Raw genomic sequence first — 23,473 nt, 5'->3', positions numbered from 1 at the left:
CAGTGGCTTTACTGCCACTCCCCTACGGCAAAGTTCTTGACCGCAGGTGGTTAAATTGATAGCTGTTATCCATATCTTCAACTCGTATCAATTCCAGGGTGGGAAAGTGCACCTGAAGACTTCACTGTCCATCCAAAGTCTGATGTACCTATACAGTAATGGGTATGGGCTCATTTTTTCTCTCTTTCTGTACAGTTCCCTACGGCAAAGTTTTTACCCACACCTAGTGGGATTGAAAGCTTGTCCCAGACCCTTTTATTCATGAAAATGCCCGGGTGGGAAAGTGCACCAGAAGCTGACAACCCCATACCCAATTTCTCATTTTTTTCCATTAAGGGTGGTGGCAGCAGTGGCTTTACTGCCACTCCCCTACGGCAAAGTTCTTGACCGCAGGTGGTTAAATTGATAGCTGTTATCCATATCTTCAACTCGTATCAATTCCAGGGTGGGAAAGTGCACCTGAAGACTTCACTGTCCATCCAAAGTCTGATGTACCTATACAGTAATGGGTATGGGCTCATTTTTTCTCTCTTTCTGTACAGTTCCCTACGGCAAAGTTTTTACCCACACCTAGTGGGATTGAAAGCTTGTCCCAGACCCTTTTATTCATGAAAATGCCCGGGTGGGAAAGTGCACCAGAAGCTGACAACCCCATACCCAATTTCTCATTTTTTTCCATTAAGGGTGGTGGCAGCAGTGGCTTTACTGCCACTCCCCTACGGCAAAGTTCTTGACCGCAGGTGGTTAAATTGATAGCTGTTATCCATATCTTCAACTCGTATCAATTCCAGGGTGGGAAAGTGCACCTGAAGACTTCACTGTCCATCCAAAGTCTGATGTACCTATACAGTAATGGGTATGGGCTCATTTTTTCTCTCTTTCTGTACAGTTCCCTACGGCAAAGTTTTTACCCACACCTAGTGGGATTGAAAGCTTGTCCCAGACCCTTTTATTCATGAAAATGCCCGGGTGGGAAAGTGCACCAGAAGCTGACAACCCCATACCCAATTTCTCATTTTTTTCCATTAAGGGTGGTGGCAGCAGTGGCTTTACTGCCACTCCCCTACGGCAAAGTTCTTGACCGCAGGTGGTTAAATTGATAGCTGTTATCCATATCTTCAACTCGTATCAATTCCAGGGTGGGAAAGTGCACCTGAAGACTTCACTGTCCATCCAAAGTCTGATGTACCTATACAGTAATGGGTATGGGCTCATTTTTTCTCTCTTTCTGTACAGTTCCCTACGGCAAAGTTTTTACCCACACCTAGTGGGATTGAAAGCTTGTCCCAGACCCTTTTATTCATGAAAATGCCCGGGTGGGAAAGTGCACCAGAAGCTGACAACCCCATACCCAATTTCTCATTTTTTTCCATTAAGGGTGGTGGCAGCAGTGGCTTTACTGCCACTCCCCTACGGCAAAGTTCTTGACCGCAGGTGGTTAAATTGATAGCTGTTATCCATATCTTCAACTCGTATCAATTCCAGGGTGGGAAAGTGCACCTGAAGACTTCACTGTCCATCCAAAGTCTGATGTACCTATACAGTAATGGGTATGGGCTCATTTTTTCTCTCTTTCTGTACAGTTCCCTACGGCAAAGTTTTTACCCACACCTAGTGGGATTGAAAGCTTGTCCCAGACCCTTTTATTCATGAAAATGCCCGGGTGGGAAAGTGCACCAGAAGCTGACAACCCCATACCCAATTTCTCATTTTTTTCCATTAAGGGTGGTGGCAGCAGTGGCTTTACTGCCACTCCCCTACGGCAAAGTTCTTGACCGCAGGTGGTTAAATTGATAGCTGTTATCCATATCTTCAACTCGTATCAATTCCAGGGTGGGAAAGTGCACCTGAAGACTTCACTGTCCATCCAAAGTCTGATGTACCTATACAGTAATGGGTATGGGCTCATTTTTTCTCTCTTTCTGTACAGTTCCCTACGGCAAAGTTTTTACCCACACCTAGTGGGATTGAAAGCTTGTCCCAGACCCTTTTATTCATGAAAATGCCCGGGTGGGAAAGTGCACCAGAAGCTGACAACCCCATACCCAATTTCTCATTTTTTTCCATTAAGGGTGGTGGCAGCAGTGGCTTTACTGCCACTCCCCTACGGCAAAGTTCTTGACCGCAGGTGGTTAAATTGATAGCTGTTATCCATATCTTCAACTCGTATCAATTCCAGGGTGGGAAAGTGCACCTGAAGACTTCACTGTCCATCCAAAGTCTGATGTACCTATACAGTAATGGGTATGGGCTCATTTTTTCTCTCTTTCTGTACAGTTCCCTACGGCAAAGTTTTTACCCACACCTAGTGGGATTGAAAGCTTGTCCCAGACCCTTTTATTCATGAAAATGCCCGGGTGGGAAAGTGCACCAGAAGCTGACAACCCCATACCCAATTTCTCATTTTTTTCCATTAAGGGTGGTGGCAGCAGTGGCTTTACTGCCACTCCCCTACGGCAAAGTTCTTGACCGCAGGTGGTTAAATTGATAGCTGTTATCCATATCTTCAACTCGTATCAATTCCAGGGTGGGAAAGTGCACCTGAAGACTTCACTGTCCATCCAAAGTCTGATGTACCTATACAGTAATGGGTATGGGCTCATTTTTTCTCTCTTTCTGTACAGTTCCCTACGGCAAAGTTTTTACCCACACCTAGTGGGATTGAAAGCTTGTCCCAGACCCTTTTATTCATGAAAATGCCCGGGTGGGAAAGTGCACCAGAAGCTGACAACCCCATACCCAATTTCTCATTTTTTTCCATTAAGGGTGGTGGCAGCAGTGGCTTTACTGCCACTCCCCTACGGCAAAGTTCTTGACCGCAGGTGGTTAAATTGATAGCTGTTATCCATATCTTCAACTCGTATCAATTCCAGGGTGGGAAAGTGCACCTGAAGACTTCACTGTCCATCCAAAGTCTGATGTACCTATACAGTAATGGGTATGGGCTCATTTTTTCTCTCTTTCTGTACAGTTCCCTACGGCAAAGTTTTTACCCACACCTAGTGGGATTGAAAGCTTGTCCCAGACCCTTTTATTCATGAAAATGCCCGGGTGGGAAAGTGCACCAGAAGCTGACAACCCCATACCCAATTTCTCATTTTTTTCCATTAAGGGTGGTGGCAGCAGTGGCTTTACTGCCACTCCCCTACGGCAAAGTTCTTGACCGCAGGTGGTTAAATTGATAGCTGTTATCCATATCTTCAACTCGTATCAATTCCAGGGTGGGAAAGTGCACCTGAAGACTTCACTGTCCATCCAAAGTCTGATGTACCTATACAGTAATGGGTATGGGCTCATTTTTTCTCTCTTTCTGTACAGTTCCCTACGGCAAAGTTTTTACCCACACCTAGTGGGATTGAAAGCTTGTCCCAGACCCTTTTATTCATGAAAATGCCCGGGTGGGAAAGTGCACCAGAAGCTGACAACCCCATACCCAATTTCTCATTTTTTTCCATTAAGGGTGGTGGCAGCAGTGGCTTTACTGCCACTCCCCTACGGCAAAGTTCTTGACCGCAGGTGGTTAAATTGATAGCTGTTATCCATATCTTCAACTCGTATCAATTCCAGGGTGGGAAAGTGCACCTGAAGACTTCACTGTCCATCCAAAGTCTGATGTACCTATACAGTAATGGGTATGGGCTCATTTTTTCTCTCTTTCTGTACAGTTCCCTACGGCAAAGTTTTTACCCACACCTAGTGGGATTGAAAGCTTGTCCCAGACCCTTTTATTCATGAAAATGCCCGGGTGGGAAAGTGCACCAGAAGCTGACAACCCCATACCCAATTTCTCATTTTTTTCCATTAAGGGTGGTGGCAGCAGTGGCTTTACTGCCACTCCCCTACGGCAAAGTTCTTGACCGCAGGTGGTTAAATTGATAGCTGTTATCCATATCTTCAACTCGTATCAATTCCAGGGTGGGAAAGTGCACCTGAAGACTTCACTGTCCATCCAAAGTCTGATGTACCTATACAGTAATGGGTATGGGCTCATTTTTTCTCTCTTTCTGTACAGTTCCCTACGGCAAAGTTTTTACCCACACCTAGTGGGATTGAAAGCTTGTCCCAGACCCTTTTATTCATGAAAATGCCCGGGTGGGAAAGTGCACCAGAAGCTGACAACCCCATACCCAATTTCTCATTTTTTTCCATTAAGGGTGGTGGCAGCAGTGGCTTTACTGCCACTCCCCTACGGCAAAGTTCTTGACCGCAGGTGGTTAAATTGATAGCTGTTATCCATATCTTCAACTCGTATCAATTCCAGGGTGGGAAAGTGCACCTGAAGACTTCACTGTCCATCCAAAGTCTGATGTACCTATACAGTAATGGGTATGGGCTCATTTTTTCTCTCTTTCTGTACAGTTCCCTACGGCAAAGTTTTTACCCACACCTAGTGGGATTGAAAGCTTGTCCCAGACCCTTTTATTCATGAAAATGCCCGGGTGGGAAAGTGCACCAGAAGCTGACAACCCCATACCCAATTTCTCATTTTTTTCCATTAAGGGTGGTGGCAGCAGTGGCTTTACTGCCACTCCCCTACGGCAAAGTTCTTGACCGCAGGTGGTTAAATTGATAGCTGTTATCCATATCTTCAACTCGTATCAATTCCAGGGTGGGAAAGTGCACCTGAAGACTTCACTGTCCATCCAAAGTCTGATGTACCTATACAGTAATGGGTATGGGCTCATTTTTTCTCTCTTTCTGTACAGTTCCCTACGGCAAAGTTTTTACCCACACCTAGTGGGATTGAAAGCTTGTCCCAGACCCTTTTATTCATGAAAATGCCCGGGTGGGAAAGTGCACCAGAAGCTGACAACCCCATACCCAATTTCTCATTTTTTTCCATTAAGGGTGGTGGCAGCAGTGGCTTTACTGCCACTCCCCTACGGCAAAGTTCTTGACCGCAGGTGGTTAAATTGATAGCTGTTATCCATATCTTCAACTCGTATCAATTCCAGGGTGGGAAAGTGCACCTGAAGACTTCACTGTCCATCCAAAGTCTGATGTACCTATACAGTAATGGGTATGGGCTCATTTTTTCTCTCTTTCTGTACAGTTCCCTACGGCAAAGTTTTTACCCACACCTAGTGGGATTGAAAGCTTGTCCCAGACCCTTTTATTCATGAAAATGCCCGGGTGGGAAAGTGCACCAGAAGCTGACAACCCCATACCCAATTTCTCATTTTTTTCCATTAAGGGTGGTGGCAGCAGTGGCTTTACTGCCACTCCCCTACGGCAAAGTTCTTGACCGCAGGTGGTTAAATTGATAGCTGTTATCCATATCTTCAACTCGTATCAATTCCAGGGTGGGAAAGTGCACCTGAAGACTTCACTGTCCATCCAAAGTCTGATGTACCTATACAGTAATGGGTATGGGCTCATTTTTTCTCTCTTTCTGTACAGTTCCCTACGGCAAAGTTTTTACCCACACCTAGTGGGATTGAAAGCTTGTCCCAGACCCTTTTATTCATGAAAATGCCCGGGTGGGAAAGTGCACCAGAAGCTGACAACCCCATACCCAATTTCTCATTTTTTTCCATTAAGGGTGGTGGCAGCAGTGGCTTTACTGCCACTCCCCTACGGCAAAGTTCTTGACCGCAGGTGGTTAAATTGATAGCTGTTATCCATATCTTCAACTCGTATCAATTCCAGGGTGGGAAAGTGCACCTGAAGACTTCACTGTCCATCCAAAGTCTGATGTACCTATACAGTAATGGGTATGGGCTCATTTTTTCTCTCTTTCTGTACAGTTCCCTACGGCAAAGTTTTTACCCACACCTAGTGGGATTGAAAGCTTGTCCCAGACCCTTTTATTCATGAAAATGCCCGGGTGGGAAAGTGCACCAGAAGCTGACAACCCCATACCCAATTTCTCATTTTTTTCCATTAAGGGTGGTGGCAGCAGTGGCTTTACTGCCACTCCCCTACGGCAAAGTTCTTGACCGCAGGTGGTTAAATTGATAGCTGTTATCCATATCTTCAACTCGTATCAATTCCAGGGTGGGAAAGTGCACCTGAAGACTTCACTGTCCATCCAAAGTCTGATGTACCTATACAGTAATGGGTATGGGCTCATTTTTTCTCTCTTTCTGTACAGTTCCCTACGGCAAAGTTTTTACCCACACCTAGTGGGATTGAAAGCTTGTCCCAGACCCTTTTATTCATGAAAATGCCCGGGTGGGAAAGTGCACCAGAAGCTGACAACCCCATACCCAATTTCTCATTTTTTTCCATTAAGGGTGGTGGCAGCAGTGGCTTTACTGCCACTCCCCTACGGCAAAGTTCTTGACCGCAGGTGGTTAAATTGATAGCTGTTATCCATATCTTCAACTCGTATCAATTCCAGGGTGGGAAAGTGCACCTGAAGACTTCACTGTCCATCCAAAGTCTGATGTACCTATACAGTAATGGGTATGGGCTCATTTTTTCTCTCTTTCTGTACAGTTCCCTACGGCAAAGTTTTTACCCACACCTAGTGGGATTGAAAGCTTGTCCCAGACCCTTTTATTCATGAAAATGCCCGGGTGGGAAAGTGCACCAGAAGCTGACAACCCCATACCCAATTTCTCATTTTTTTCCATTAAGGGTGGTGGCAGCAGTGGCTTTACTGCCACTCCCCTACGGCAAAGTTCTTGACCGCAGGTGGTTAAATTGATAGCTGTTATCCATATCTTCAACTCGTATCAATTCCAGGGTGGGAAAGTGCACCTGAAGACTTCACTGTCCATCCAAAGTCTGATGTACCTATACAGTAATGGGTATGGGCTCATTTTTTCTCTCTTTCTGTACAGTTCCCTACGGCAAAGTTTTTACCCACACCTAGTGGGATTGAAAGCTTGTCCCAGACCCTTTTATTCATGAAAATGCCCGGGTGGGAAAGTGCACCAGAAGCTGACAACCCCATACCCAATTTCTCATTTTTTTCCATTAAGGGTGGTGGCAGCAGTGGCTTTACTGCCACTCCCCTACGGCAAAGTTCTTGACCGCAGGTGGTTAAATTGATAGCTGTTATCCATATCTTCAACTCGTATCAATTCCAGGGTGGGAAAGTGCACCTGAAGACTTCACTGTCCATCCAAAGTCTGATGTACCTATACAGTAATGGGTATGGGCTCATTTTTTCTCTCTTTCTGTACAGTTCCCTACGGCAAAGTTTTTACCCACACCTAGTGGGATTGAAAGCTTGTCCCAGACCCTTTTATTCATGAAAATGCCCGGGTGGGAAAGTGCACCAGAAGCTGACAACCCCATACCCAATTTCTCATTTTTTTCCATTAAGGGTGGTGGCAGCAGTGGCTTTACTGCCACTCCCCTACGGCAAAGTTCTTGACCGCAGGTGGTTAAATTGATAGCTGTTATCCATATCTTCAACTCGTATCAATTCCAGGGTGGGAAAGTGCACCTGAAGACTTCACTGTCCATCCAAAGTCTGATGTACCTATACAGTAATGGGTATGGGCTCATTTTTTCTCTCTTTCTGTACAGTTCCCTACGGCAAAGTTTTTACCCACACCTAGTGGGATTGAAAGCTTGTCCCAGACCCTTTTATTCATGAAAATGCCCGGGTGGGAAAGTGCACCAGAAGCTGACAACCCCATACCCAATTTCTCATTTTTTTCCATTAAGGGTGGTGGCAGCAGTGGCTTTACTGCCACTCCCCTACGGCAAAGTTCTTGACCGCAGGTGGTTAAATTGATAGCTGTTATCCATATCTTCAACTCGTATCAATTCCAGGGTGGGAAAGTGCACCTGAAGACTTCACTGTCCATCCAAAGTCTGATGTACCTATACAGTAATGGGTATGGGCTCATTTTTTCTCTCTTTCTGTACAGTTCCCTACGGCAAAGTTTTTACCCACACCTAGTGGGATTGAAAGCTTGTCCCAGACCCTTTTATTCATGAAAATGCCCGGGTGGGAAAGTGCACCAGAAGCTGACAACCCCATACCCAATTTCTCATTTTTTTCCATTAAGGGTGGTGGCAGCAGTGGCTTTACTGCCACTCCCCTACGGCAAAGTTCTTGACCGCAGGTGGTTAAATTGATAGCTGTTATCCATATCTTCAACTCGTATCAATTCCAGGGTGGGAAAGTGCACCTGAAGACTTCACTGTCCATCCAAAGTCTGATGTACCTATACAGTAATGGGTATGGGCTCATTTTTTCTCTCTTTCTGTACAGTTCCCTACGGCAAAGTTTTTACCCACACCTAGTGGGATTGAAAGCTTGTCCCAGACCCTTTTATTCATGAAAATGCCCGGGTGGGAAAGTGCACCAGAAGCTGACAACCCCATACCCAATTTCTCATTTTTTTCCATTAAGGGTGGTGGCAGCAGTGGCTTTACTGCCACTCCCCTACGGCAAAGTTCTTGACCGCAGGTGGTTAAATTGATAGCTGTTATCCATATCTTCAACTCGTATCAATTCCAGGGTGGGAAAGTGCACCTGAAGACTTCACTGTCCATCCAAAGTCTGATGTACCTATACAGTAATGGGTATGGGCTCATTTTTTCTCTCTTTCTGTACAGTTCCCTACGGCAAAGTTTTTACCCACACCTAGTGGGATTGAAAGCTTGTCCCAGACCCTTTTATTCATGAAAATGCCCGGGTGGGAAAGTGCACCAGAAGCTGACAACCCCATACCCAATTTCTCATTTTTTTCCATTAAGGGTGGTGGCAGCAGTGGCTTTACTGCCACTCCCCTACGGCAAAGTTCTTGACCGCAGGTGGTTAAATTGATAGCTGTTATCCATATCTTCAACTCGTATCAATTCCAGGGTGGGAAAGTGCACCTGAAGACTTCACTGTCCATCCAAAGTCTGATGTACCTATACAGTAATGGGTATGGGCTCATTTTTTCTCTCTTTCTGTACAGTTCCCTACGGCAAAGTTTTTACCCACACCTAGTGGGATTGAAAGCTTGTCCCAGACCCTTTTATTCATGAAAATGCCCGGGTGGGAAAGTGCACCAGAAGCTGACAACCCCATACCCAATTTCTCATTTTTTTCCATTAAGGGTGGTGGCAGCAGTGGCTTTACTGCCACTCCCCTACGGCAAAGTTCTTGACCGCAGGTGGTTAAATTGATAGCTGTTATCCATATCTTCAACTCGTATCAATTCCAGGGTGGGAAAGTGCACCTGAAGACTTCACTGTCCATCCAAAGTCTGATGTACCTATACAGTAATGGGTATGGGCTCATTTTTTCTCTCTTTCTGTACAGTTCCCTACGGCAAAGTTTTTACCCACACCTAGTGGGATTGAAAGCTTGTCCCAGACCCTTTTATTCATGAAAATGCCCGGGTGGGAAAGTGCACCAGAAGCTGACAACCCCATACCCAATTTCTCATTTTTTTCCATTAAGGGTGGTGGCAGCAGTGGCTTTACTGCCACTCCCCTACGGCAAAGTTCTTGACCGCAGGTGGTTAAATTGATAGCTGTTATCCATATCTTCAACTCGTATCAATTCCAGGGTGGGAAAGTGCACCTGAAGACTTCACTGTCCATCCAAAGTCTGATGTACCTATACAGTAATGGGTATGGGCTCATTTTTTCTCTCTTTCTGTACAGTTCCCTACGGCAAAGTTTTTACCCACACCTAGTGGGATTGAAAGCTTGTCCCAGACCCTTTTATTCATGAAAATGCCCGGGTGGGAAAGTGCACCAGAAGCTGACAACCCCATACCCAATTTCTCATTTTTTTCCATTAAGGGTGGTGGCAGCAGTGGCTTTACTGCCACTCCCCTACGGCAAAGTTCTTGACCGCAGGTGGTTAAATTGATAGCTGTTATCCATATCTTCAACTCGTATCAATTCCAGGGTGGGAAAGTGCACCTGAAGACTTCACTGTCCATCCAAAGTCTGATGTACCTATACAGTAATGGGTATGGGCTCATTTTTTCTCTCTTTCTGTACAGTTCCCTACGGCAAAGTTTTTACCCACACCTAGTGGGATTGAAAGCTTGTCCCAGACCCTTTTATTCATGAAAATGCCCGGGTGGGAAAGTGCACCAGAAGCTGACAACCCCATACCCAATTTCTCATTTTTTTCCATTAAGGGTGGTGGCAGCAGTGGCTTTACTGCCACTCCCCTACGGCAAAGTTCTTGACCGCAGGTGGTTAAATTGATAGCTGTTATCCATATCTTCAACTCGTATCAATTCCAGGGTGGGAAAGTGCACCTGAAGACTTCACTGTCCATCCAAAGTCTGATGTACCTATACAGTAATGGGTATGGGCTCATTTTTTCTCTCTTTCTGTACAGTTCCCTACGGCAAAGTTTTTACCCACACCTAGTGGGATTGAAAGCTTGTCCCAGACCCTTTTATTCATGAAAATGCCCGGGTGGGAAAGTGCACCAGAAGCTGACAACCCCATACCCAATTTCTCATTTTTTTCCATTAAGGGTGGTGGCAGCAGTGGCTTTACTGCCACTCCCCTACGGCAAAGTTCTTGACCGCAGGTGGTTAAATTGATAGCTGTTATCCATATCTTCAACTCGTATCAATTCCAGGGTGGGAAAGTGCACCTGAAGACTTCACTGTCCATCCAAAGTCTGATGTACCTATACAGTAATGGGTATGGGCTCATTTTTTCTCTCTTTCTGTACAGTTCCCTACGGCAAAGTTTTTACCCACACCTAGTGGGATTGAAAGCTTGTCCCAGACCCTTTTATTCATGAAAATGCCCGGGTGGGAAAGTGCACCAGAAGCTGACAACCCCATACCCAATTTCTCATTTTTTTCCATTAAGGGTGGTGGCAGCAGTGGCTTTACTGCCACTCCCCTACGGCAAAGTTCTTGACCGCAGGTGGTTAAATTGATAGCTGTTATCCATATCTTCAACTCGTATCAATTCCAGGGTGGGAAAGTGCACCTGAAGACTTCACTGTCCATCCAAAGTCTGATGTACCTATACAGTAATGGGTATGGGCTCATTTTTTCTCTCTTTCTGTACAGTTCCCTACGGCAAAGTTTTTACCCACACCTAGTGGGATTGAAAGCTTGTCCCAGACCCTTTTATTCATGAAAATGCCCGGGTGGGAAAGTGCACCAGAAGCTGACAACCCCATACCCAATTTCTCATTTTTTTCCATTAAGGGTGGTGGCAGCAGTGGCTTTACTGCCACTCCCCTACGGCAAAGTTCTTGACCGCAGGTGGTTAAATTGATAGCTGTTATCCATATCTTCAACTCGTATCAATTCCAGGGTGGGAAAGTGCACCTGAAGACTTCACTGTCCATCCAAAGTCTGATGTACCTATACAGTAATGGGTATGGGCTCATTTTTTCTCTCTTTCTGTACAGTTCCCTACGGCAAAGTTTTTACCCACACCTAGTGGGATTGAAAGCTTGTCCCAGACCCTTTTATTCATGAAAATGCCCGGGTGGGAAAGTGCACCAGAAGCTGACAACCCCATACCCAATTTCTCATTTTTTTCCATTAAGGGTGGTGGCAGCAGTGGCTTTACTGCCACTCCCCTACGGCAAAGTTCTTGACCGCAGGTGGTTAAATTGATAGCTGTTATCCATATCTTCAACTCGTATCAATTCCAGGGTGGGAAAGTGCACCTGAAGACTTCACTGTCCATCCAAAGTCTGATGTACCTATACAGTAATGGGTATGGGCTCATTTTTTCTCTCTTTCTGTACAGTTCCCTACGGCAAAGTTTTTACCCACACCTAGTGGGATTGAAAGCTTGTCCCAGACCCTTTTATTCATGAAAATGCCCGGGTGGGAAAGTGCACCAGAAATATTACATTAATTTCTGGACCTATGGCTGGTATAGCTATGAAAATACGGAAAGTCAAACAGAAAATAGCCCATTAAGCATGTAAAAATAACATTGATGATTTTGTTAACCATCTTTGAAGGCTAAATTAGTTGTCAGCTGTCTGAAAATAAATTTTATTGCACAACAACTTTCATATATAAAAAATCCACAGGGGCCAAAATTCGAAACCAAACTCCTAACTTTGTATTGCTGTCTTCTGGTTCCCAGAAATTCCAGAATAAAAAAGCGGTACTAAGCCAACTATACAACGGGGAAAATATGCCCTGTTTTTTATTATTTTTTTCTGATTATTATTCAACACGGGTCTTAATTAGTGATCCTAAGTGAACATTGTGAATACGCTTTCATTTGATACCAAAATGAACTAAATATAATACTTATTGACAATAATTTATAAATATGCATATAGTAACTATTTTGTTTGATATAATGTACTACTTTGTATGTTCTCTTGATCGGGCCGATATAGTAATTTTTATAAATGTAATAGGACTAGATTGTTTCCCTTTACAGTTATCAATTATTTTCGATTGTTTTTTTATTTGCTTATCATATTATATTTTCATTTTATTCATTCTAATTGATATTTAATAATTGAACAAGACTGACATTCCAGCTCCTTTTTTTCATTTGACGTTTGTTATAATTTTGTAATGTTATTTACTTTTGCTTACCATTTTTTTAATACTTATTTAGATGAAATAATAATAATATTTCGAGGGATCTATTAAATACTTATTTGAAAACTAATAGATTGCAGACGTATCTTTTAAAGATAAAAACAATTGTTGATTTTTCTTTTTGTGTAATATATAGTAAATTGTTATAAATATATCTGTTGAATGATTGACTAAAGGTTAAATAAAAACAAGTTGATACACAAAAACAACGAGATATATTAGAAACTTACTCTGATTACATTTGAGAAGATAAGAAAGAATATTCACACAACATTAGTTTTTGTCATTAAATCAGTATTTTTCCTTGACATTGCATTGTGTAATTGATAAAAAAAATTACGAATAATTAATCTAAAAAGAATGTATTGAATAAGGAATAATGTATAAAATGTTATCTGTTAGACAACTTATTACTCTTTTGTCTTTATCGGTCACTTTATTAATAACATGCTACATAATGTCTGAATTAAGGTTGAAACGAGAAAAAAAAAAAGTTGTATCTTCACAGAAGGAATTTACTTAAGAGTTTAAACAGTAAAGTTGACCTTATACAGTATAAAACATCATATGACTATTCTGTATGAATACTTGTGTGATGCAAGACGTATGAGAAATATTTTTGAGAAACACTTTTTAAAGAACAACATTGTTGTACTAGAAACCGAAGGATTCATAACATTCAGTTTTATAATTTTCGTGTTGATTATTTATGTCATTATACTTAAAACATTCTTGTGATATTTTTGAGTAATATGTAATATGTCTGTCGTATATAAATGTTGAATTAAAGATTTTAAAAAATGTCTCTGGCTGAACGTAGTTTAAATGTTTTGACTTGATGAATGTTGCATTGAATAAATTTTGTTTTTTCTTTCTTATTATATTTTTATTTGTTTTACTGCTTTCAGTATTATCTGAAGTGCCTTGGACTATACCCTACATACTGTTTCGAGAACCACTCTCCTCAAACCTATATGGTTTTGAGGAAATACTAGATATTTGACAATGCCGAGGATATAGAAACCCTTACATGATTATTCTAGTTCCTTGTTCACTTAAGCATTTTATTTATCTCACCGTAAGTTGACAATTGAACGGCTGTACTTAGATTTTTTTATTCTGTTTTACAATACTTGCGAATATGTTCCCGAACCATATCAATATTTGGATCATATGCGTGCGGTCATGACCATATGCGTATACTCATATGGTCTGACCGTACGCGTATGATTGGACCATATCAGTATTATATTCGTTTCATTATCAACGGGCCGGACCATATGAGGTATTTGGACCATAAGGTTTTTTTTTAGATATCCAATCTGGAAACAGTATATCTAGTTAAAACAAAAATCTCGATTTGAAATAAATGTATCATACCATGTAATGTAAATTCTTCAAAAACTGAATAACTGATTTAGATTATTAGACTCCAGCAAGCAAGGACGCTACTCATGTTTATTTGTTGGAATTCAAAATTAATATCAAAAGCGATGTATCACGTATTAAATATTAGTAGGACGTTGTAGTACAATGCCATTTTGTGATTTTCAGACGTATCTCGAAATGGTTCTGTTACGTGTTTATGCTCAGTGTTATCTTAAGTGGTCGATGGAATTGGTCGCTAGCTTGATTGGTCGATAGAATTGGTCGCTAGCTTGAGTCTGGTGAAAACGAGTTATGGAGAAAGAGATACCATTTATGTCACTAAAACTCATCAATAGCAACATACTTTAGAGTCTAATTTGTTTATCTCTTATGTTTAATTTTATACTAGTTTTATATTGTGTTGATTTGGAATCTAATGGTCATTGGTTTAAGAGAAAATTTCCAAACCAGTGATATGTGTATAAAAGGGGCCGCACTCGATAAAAACCTCAGACTGCTTACACAAAGGTTCCTGGTTCGATTCCCGTTCCGGGATGAAAATTTCAGGGACTGAATTTTCGGCACTCCCTTGACACCATTTGCGAGTATGGTCTTAAGGAAACGATGATAATCCGTCGGAAGGGGACGATAAATAGCTGACCCGTATTAAGAGAGACCCATATCTCTTGCACGTAAAATACACCCTTATAGATTTCGAAAAAGAGCAGTCTAATGGCGCTACAAGGCAGCATTTGCACCCGCAAAGTGGAAAGTGATTAATATAAGTTACAACAACTTGTTTCCCAATCCACTATAACAAAATAGGTTTAAACTATATATATATTATAAAACCCATTTTTTTGTGTAAATTTCGTTAATGACATGAAGTAAATAATGTTCATAGATAATCAGGTTTATTATGAAAATTCGTCGAGGGTTCCGTTAAAAACCTTGATTTTGCCTGGGATTACTTCCCACGAAAAGAGAATTTATTTTTCGGTTCATTACAGGTTTAAAAAAAAAATTCTTAAAAAAAAAAACTTGATCTGGAATATTAACTTCACCCAAGTTTTATGAAAATCTCTGAAGGTTTTCAAATTGATCATGTAAAACTAATAATCCCAGAACGACTGTTAATTGCTAAAAGTCCGTTGTCAACTGAAAAATGAAAAAAATAATACTTTCAAAATTTTTCTTAATCATAAAAAAACTTCTGCCATAGATTCATAAAATTCGATGAAGGTTTGACAAAGTTATTGTCGTGCAACAAACTTTTACCCCTGACTGTATCTACTCGTTAACTTCAAAAAGAAATTCCTTTTTATCAGTAAAATACGGGAACATTCGAAATATTATTTCATCATTATGATCTGGTACTCTAAGTCTTTTGATCACAAAAAGCTTCTGTCCAACTTTTTGAAAATTTCATGAAGGTTTGACAAAATCAACGATATTTAAAACATCTTGAACCACATACTTAATCTATATGGGGACGACGCCAACGAAACCTATGATCTCTATGTCTCTCTTTCGCGAAATACTGTTGCAGGCTCGATAAAAATGCAAACACATATCGAATATCAGCAGGTGATGAAATGCTTCAGTTAAACGAAAGGAAAGTAAGTAGAATTCACAGTAGTTTCAGACTTTGACAAAGAAATGAACAAAAATATAACACGGTACCATTTGATTGAAAAAAAATGTTGTCACTTTTATTCGCAATTAAAAGGTACTGTCTGAAGAAAGATTTAGAAGGCTGATGTGCTTTGAACCAGTTCTTTTTAATTTATTTAGATAAAAATATTTTTTTTACCAAAAATCAAGTGTACGCCCGGGCGTTTTGACGTAAACGTAGCTACGCGCCTGTTAACTGAACAATCTTGCTGCTTATAATTATCTCTAAATTGGCCCAGAATGTGACAGTGGAAAATATTTGGAAAATTTTACAAAAATTACAAAATTTATGAAAATTGTTAAAAATTTAATATAAAGGGCAATAACTACTTAAGGGGTCAATTGACCACTTTGGTGATGTTGATTTATTTGTAGCTCTTACTTTGCTGTATATTATTGCTGTTTACAGTTTATCTCTATCTATAATAATATTCAAGATAATAACCAAAAGCTGAAATTTTTTCTTAAAATTACCAATTTAGGGGGAGCATCCCAACAACAAGTTGCTCAATTGGTCTGAAAATTTCAGGGCAGATAGATCTTAACCTAGCGAACAATTTTATCCACAGCAGAATTGCTCTTAATGCTTTGGTTTCAGAGATATGAACCAAAAACTGCATTTTACCCTATGTACTGTTTTTAGCCATGTTGGCCATCTTGGTTCGTGGGCGGGGGTCATCGGACACATTTTTTAAACCAGATAACCTAATGATGATTGTGGACAAGTTTGAATAAATTTATCTTAGTAGTTTCAGGAGAATTTTTTTTTTAAAAGATAACAAAAATTTACAAAAAATTGTTAAAAATTGACTATAAAGTGCAATTACTCCTCAAGGGGTTAACTTACCATTTTGGTCATGTTGACTTATTTGTAGATCTTACTTTGCTGAACATTATTGCTGTTTACAATTTATCTCTATCTATAATAATATTCAAGATAATAACCAAAAACGGCAAAATTTCCTTAAAATTACCAATTCATGAGCAGCAACCCAACAACAGGTTGTCCGATTCATCTGAAAATTTCAGGGCAGATTGATCTGAAATGTCTCGCCTTCTTTACTAATCATTGATATTAAAATGTTGATAGTCCTAAATATTAAGCTTTATTACAACTGTTACATAAACTTAACATTAACCAAGAAAACTAAACATTGACCAATGAACCATGAAAATGAGGTCAAGGTCAGATGAACCATGCCAGGCAGGCATGTACAGCTAACAATTCTTCCATACAACAAATATAGTTGACCTATTGCTTATTGTTAAGAAAAACAGACAAACACAAAAACCACTGACCCATGAAAATGAGGTCATGGTCAAATTAAACCTGCACGACTGACATATAGATCATAAAATATTTCAATACACCAAATATAGTTGACCTATTGCACATAGTATTAGAAAAAATGACAAAATTTCAAAAAATTTACTTTGACCACTGAACCATGAAAATGAGGTCATGGTCAGATAACACCTGCCAGCTAGACATGTTCACCTTACAATCATTCCATACACCAAATATAGTAGACCTATTGCATACAGTATAAGAAAAACAGACCAAAACACAAAAACTTAACTATAACCACTATACCATGAAAATGAGGTCAAGGTCAGACGACACCTGCCAGTTGGGACATGTACACCTTACAGTCCTTCCATACACCAATATACTAGACCTATTGCTTATTGTATCTGAGATATTGACTTGACCACCAAAACTTAACCTTGTTCACTGATCCATAAAATGAGGTCGAGGTCAGGTGAAAACTGTCTGACGGGCATGAGGACATTGCAATGTATGCACATACCAAATATAGTTATCCTATTACTTATAATAAGAGAGAATTTAACATTACGAAAATGAGGTCAAGGACATTGGACATGTGACTGACGGAAACTTCTTAACATGAGGCATCTATATACAAAGTATGAAGCATCCAGGTCTTCTACCTTTTTTAAGAAGTAAGCTAACACTGCCGCCGCCGGATCACTATCCCTATGTCGAGCTTTCTGCAACTAAAGTTGCAGGCTCGACAAAAAAAGGCAAAATTTCCTTAATGGCCCAGTAGTTTCAGAGGAGAAGATTTTTGTAAAAGTTAACAACGTCGGACGACACTGAGTGATGAGAAAAGCTAAAAAGTGTAAAACTGATTATTTGTGAATGAATTTTCTAGGTCCAAGGACCATAACTCTTTACCAAATAATCAGACCAGATCAAAATTCGAACTTGATCTGTAACTTGTCATGATAAAACTATATACCAAATTTCAAATCAATATCTTTAAGCATGACTAAAAAAGTGCTGAAAACTGATTATTTGAGTCTGAGACTACTATAACACTGTGTTATAATAGTCTCAGTTTGAGTGAATTTTTCAAGTCAAAGGACCATAACTCTGCACAAAATCTTGAGACTGGAACACAATTCAAACTTGATTTGTAACTTGCTATGATAAAATAATACACCAAGTATTAAATCCATATCTTCAACCATGCAGGGAAAAAAGTGTGGAAAACTGACTTGCTGGATTGATGGATGGACAGATAGACAGACGACTGTAATACTAAAGTCACCTTTGACTTCATCGGTAGGAGACTAATTACAATCATCAAACAGTATTTTACTTCTATGTACTCAACACACCTTATGTAGCTAGTAATGATGAATAATAATGTCAAGGAGTTTTGAAGTTGGCAGTCAGCACCTGAACCTATTTTTGAACTGATGCACAGATATAGTTTTTTTGCCATGACTTTTGGTGATGAAAAATATTTTAAATTTTCTGGTCATTTTGAGGAATTTTAAAGTTTGAGAGTCGAATCAATGTTTGTACATACACAGGATTGGCTATATTAAACTGTTTTTAACCATGATTTTCAATGTATGGACAGTTTCATTGTAAACTTTTCACCTTTGAGCAGTGGATAATGATCATAACAGGTTTTATACCTAAATTCCAAGGGAATTAAAATTTTTAGAGAGTGACTATTTGTGATTGAATGCATAAACATATGCACATGCAAATGATATCGGTGGCGGATTCAGAGTGTGCAGAGGATGCTGATTAGACAATATATCCTTTTTTTCGGCCTTAAATCATCCAAAATATTGTTTGCCTTGACCTACTTGGTCATAACAATAACAAACACCCTTTTTCCAAAATCCTTGATCTGCATCTGACAATCAGCTTTGTACAAATTAGTAGACAGGGGACTATTATGAGGATAAAACAAGAATGTGTCCATAATACACGAATGCCCCACTCACACTATTATTTTCTATGTTCAGTTGACCGTGAAATTGGGGTCAAAACTTTAATTCGGAATTAAAATAAGAAAGATCATATCATAGGGAACATGTGAACTAAGTTTCAAGTTGATGTAACTTTAACTTCATCAAAAACTACCTTGACCAAAAACTTTAACCTGAACTTCGCACTATCATTTTCTATGTTCAGTGGACCATGAAATTGGGGTCAAAACTATAATTTGGCATTAAAATTAGAAAGATCATGTCATGGGGAACAAGTGTACTAAGTTTCAAGTTGATTGGACTTCAACTTCTTCAAAAACTACCTTGACCAACGGAGGCACAGACGGACGGACGAACGAACGGAGGCACAGACCAGAAAACATAATGCCCCTCTACTATCGTAGGTGGGGCATAAAAATATGATAACACAGAAGTAAATTAAAAAAAGTTTATTATTTAATTAATAATCTGATGTCACAAAAAAATTAAAATAACTGTAAACAATATTTTGTTCAATAGCTATTTTGTAAACAAATAATTAGTATCAGCAATGGTTGTCAAGGTTATGCAAAGAATTTGTTCAAAATGGCACCTTAATGTCATATGACAAATAATCATCTTACTAATATAAGCAGTTATATAATTGTTTTACCTACAGAAGTCATCACATATTTTTGAAAATATTTTAAATCATGAGTTATCTCCCCTCAAATTCACCATTTCTGAATCTGATGTGTTCTGGGTAATATCTTCAATCATGAGTTATCTCCCCTAAAATTCACCATTTCTCTGATAGGAGACCACAGATATGTCACCAAACAGAGTAACGTTTTGTTTTTGGGGCTGATGGTGAAAATATCAACTGTTTTGGATTCCCAAAATTGTACATAAACTGGTTCCTTTCAATTCACCAGATTTATTGTTTTCAATGTGTCAAATAATTTTAACATAAATTGACTCAAATCTTTAAAAAATATATTCACAAAAATATCTGATGACCTAAGGTAATTGTCAGAAAGTTCTAGCTGATGAGCAAACATCCAGATTGAAATTGCCATAGATTTTGTAGTTCCAATATATAAATGCAAAAGGTCAAATATAGAGCTGCTTCTAAATTTGCGTTCACTAGAAAGAACAGTTGCGGAACTTCAATAATAGCTTCAAGTAATGTAAGCATTCTATTTGAAATATACATGTTGCATAAACAAAAAATTTAAATGCATTCTATTAATAGCTGACCTAGAAAATATCTAAATATCAATCTAGTTTTTCAATTTCTCTCCTCAGTTCAAATATTTAAGTACAAAATGCAACTTTAAGTTTAAATGCATGTTAAAATATTACTAGCATCATACATGTTTGGACATTTTGTCATTTATGCCCAATTTATAATATACTTTTTTTTGGACAAAATAACAATTGCTGATATTTTACTGTTCTACACAAAAAATATGTTAACAAATAATAAATAACAAAAACAAAAAAAATGGATGTCATGGTTACTAAATGGTTTGCTAAGATACTACATTGTATCTGAGTAGGAATTTGTGTTTGAAACATGGAATATATCAATCGTTATGAAAATGGAACTATTTTGGACTGGTGGTATCTAAATTCAGAATTTATCATGCAAGTCTCATAAGCACCTATATTACGAAAAGTTAAAGAAAAGCAATGCAGAATTTCTAAAATGGTGAAAAAAAATTATATATTTTTTTCCATCATGAATTTGTAGAAGAAGACGATATTTTCTAGCAGTTATTTGTTATGGCAGCTCTGAGCAAAAAAAAAGTTATAACATAAAATTAATAATTCTAACTTTAATATAATTATATATATATGTAACAAATTTAACAAAAAATAAATGCTAACAGCCTACATTTGTTCTGTACATAAGTTATCATGTTAGCTTCAGCAAATTCTTTGTATTTCTCTTTTACTGATTGTTATAAAGTTCAGGATTATACTAATTTGTATGAAATTTAGGATTATCAACTGGTACCTATTCTAATGTTTAGGAATATCATCTGGAGAATATCAACTGGTACAAATTATAATGCACAAGATCAAAATTTTGAAATTGTAAAAAGCTTTGATCAGCCAAAATATCCATGGAATAAAAAAAAAAAGAGAAGCGTAATCCACTAATAAATTAGAAAGATGTATGACAAAGGAAGACTACAAAATCTTCAATCGTTTCTTTATTTTTCAAGAAGGAAGAATCATAATGCCTAAAATCACAAATAATGTAACTAAAAAAATTCTAAAACTCATTTAAAAAACAAAAAATTTATTTTTTTATTTTTAAATTTTAACTCTAATAAAAAAAAAAAACTGTTTCCTTCTTATTGAGAAATACAAAGAAAATGCTAAAATAAACAATATGAAACTTGCATATTCACTAAAAATTTGTTTATTACAATGAGACAATGGTTTCTCCATTTAATCATCCAACATATATACACAATGGGACTTTTAGCAGGAGTCTGCCTGAGTTTAATACAAAATATATTTGCGTATTAACACAATAAAATTCATGCGTAATATTTTTCAAATATATATAAAAAATTGGACCCAATATAAGACTGGAAGGTTTCAACCAATCAAAAGACAATGTCACTATGACTGCACCATACATTACATGAAAATTTGTCCCATCAGTGGACATCGTCATGGCAACATAGCAAAATATAACAACAGACACTCACCAAAACATATTCTTAAATTTTATAATAAGTTACAAAGTCTAAAGTTTCAATTCAAAGAACGTTAAGGATTATTATAATTTTTGTCATAAATTCTATTTTTCAAACATTTTGGGAAAAAAATTGTAAGAAAACCTATTCAGTTAAAAAAAAAAAAAAAAGGAAAAACAACTATTTAAAAAAATTAAAAATCAATTTAACAAAATTTCATAATTTATAAATTAATAATTCTGGTCAAGGACAAATGCCAAGTGAGTGTGCATATGGTCAACAGTTTTGTAGTCCTGTTAAAAAACATGGATGGATCATATTTATCGATTACATAAAAGCACTATCACAACTACATCACTAACATCTGAACAGACACACAAACATGTATACTTCTAGCACCAAAATAAAATAAACACCTAATTGAGTGTCTAAAAAATCCACTCAGGCGAGTGTTTTACAAAAGTTAACAACTATGCAAAGTGTCTTAAATTCAGGTAAGTATTATAAACACTTACTTCAGAATTTCATTCTGCCGTTTATAATTGAATGAGCAAATATTTTCCAGTTCATTTTCATAAATAACTGAACTTTAAAATCAAAACTCCTAATGCAATTTCTATTCATAGTTATTATTTAAGATGGAAAATTAGAGTTTTCGGTTAGCAGTGCAATTATGCAAACAGCACTCTAAATTTTTCCAATGCCCAAAATAATTTTAATATCTTAATATGAGATCATTCATGCAGAACAAAGTGAAATAAAAATTATTATAACATAAATCTTTTCAAAACATATAAACATTTTAAGTTTTTGTCATTTATGAGAATAAACTGGATAATTTAAATCATTCAATAATTTTGTTCTCAAAGAACAACATATAAAATGCAAGTACTAACTACAGAACAATACACTATCAAATTTTCCCATCTAACATTTTTTTAGTGTTCGGTCCTGTTTACCTCGTCAAGCACTCTTTCGTACAATAAAATAAAGAAAAACAACAATATATGAGACCCTGCTGCCATTTGTTCATACATAACATAACACGGTTACTATGACGTTGCAGCTTGTTGCAGACTACTGTTTCCATGGGAACTGTTTCTATTTATAGAATTTAATGATGAGGATTCCCTACTAATGTCTGATGAAGCGTCAATATTGTCACTAAATTCACCATCACTACTATCCATCGGTTCGTCACCGTTCACCATGTGTTCGTCATTATGGTGGATACTATTGTGGAACGTGGATGGGGATCCATTCATTGTTGGGTTTCCGTTGTCAAAAGGTGACCTTGAAGTGTTTCCTCCTTCTCCTGTAGAAATAATAAAAGTTGATTACTTCAACATTTACTAGTAAATAATAAATCATAAAATAATTTTTCTTTTGGAAACCAATTTTTCATAATGTTACTCATGACATCATATTGACCTACTATTTAAATATTAATATAAGAATGTGTGATTTCAAGATTTAAAAAAAATATTCATAAGAGTGATAATTATACATCAATTTTATGAAATTTGCTAAAAAGATAGAGTTATCTCCCATTGACAGAAATTTACAAAGTTTCAAGTGGTGATAACGCATTATATTTAAGTGAATCAATTTTTTTTTTTCATTAAAAATAAAAGAGTAAATTATCTAAAAGGGATAGGGAAAAGACAAAAGGTAAAAGTAATTTTTTGTAGTTTCAACCTAATTTATTTATTAAGAAACAAATAAAGATATTTCTTAAATACAGTTTACTGCAGAGAATCAAATACAGATTTTTCACCAAATTATGGGGGAAAAAAAAGGAATTTTAAACTTGAATTTCAGATTGTGCCATCTTTTCTTTCTTGAAATCATTTTTATCAAAAATAAAAATAATTTCTTTAAAAATTCTTTGCTTACCATTATTGAGTAATCCCTCCACATATGTAGTGCCAGAATCACCGTACCAAACACGTCTGATATCTTGTCGTCGTGACCTCATTAACTGTTTGTATTCAGAAATACGTAATTTCTTAC

At 38.0% G+C, this 23,473-nt stretch overlaps 1 protein-coding gene across 1 annotated transcript; it reads right to left on the bottom strand.

The window, feature by feature from the left end:
- Positions 1-19,198: 19,198 nt before the first annotated feature.
- LOC139506087 (uncharacterized) lies at positions 19,199-23,465 on the bottom strand. The gene is made up of 2 exons (XM_071295353.1): positions 23,357-23,465; positions 19,199-22,775 (listed from the first exon to the last, which is right to left on the bottom strand). The coding sequence occupies exons 1-2, from the start codon at positions 23,436-23,438 to the stop codon at positions 22,513-22,515; spliced, it is 345 nt and encodes a 114-aa protein (XP_071151454.1). The 5' UTR covers positions 23,439-23,465; the 3' UTR covers positions 19,199-22,512.
- Between the last annotated feature and the right edge of the window lie 8 nt (positions 23,466-23,473).

This window comes from Mytilus edulis, unplaced genomic scaffold (genome assembly GCF_963676685.1).
Source record: "Mytilus edulis unplaced genomic scaffold, xbMytEdul2.2 SCAFFOLD_1316, whole genome shotgun sequence".
NCBI lineage: Eukaryota > Metazoa > Mollusca > Bivalvia > Mytilida > Mytilidae > Mytilus > Mytilus edulis.
The sequence above is the reverse complement of the archived record's forward strand: the minus strand, read 5'-3'. Positions and strand labels throughout refer to the sequence as shown.

Excerpts from the sequence above, each read along its gene's own strand:
- LOC139506087 (XM_071295353.1), bottom strand. The coding sequence starts at position 23,438 with ATGAGGTCACGACGACAAGATATCAGACGTGTTTGGTACGGTGATTCT. Across the intron at positions 22,776-23,356 it reads GGAGGGATTACTCAATAATG|GAGAAGGAGGAAACACTTCA; the intron begins GTAAGCAAAGAA and ends TTATTTCTACAG.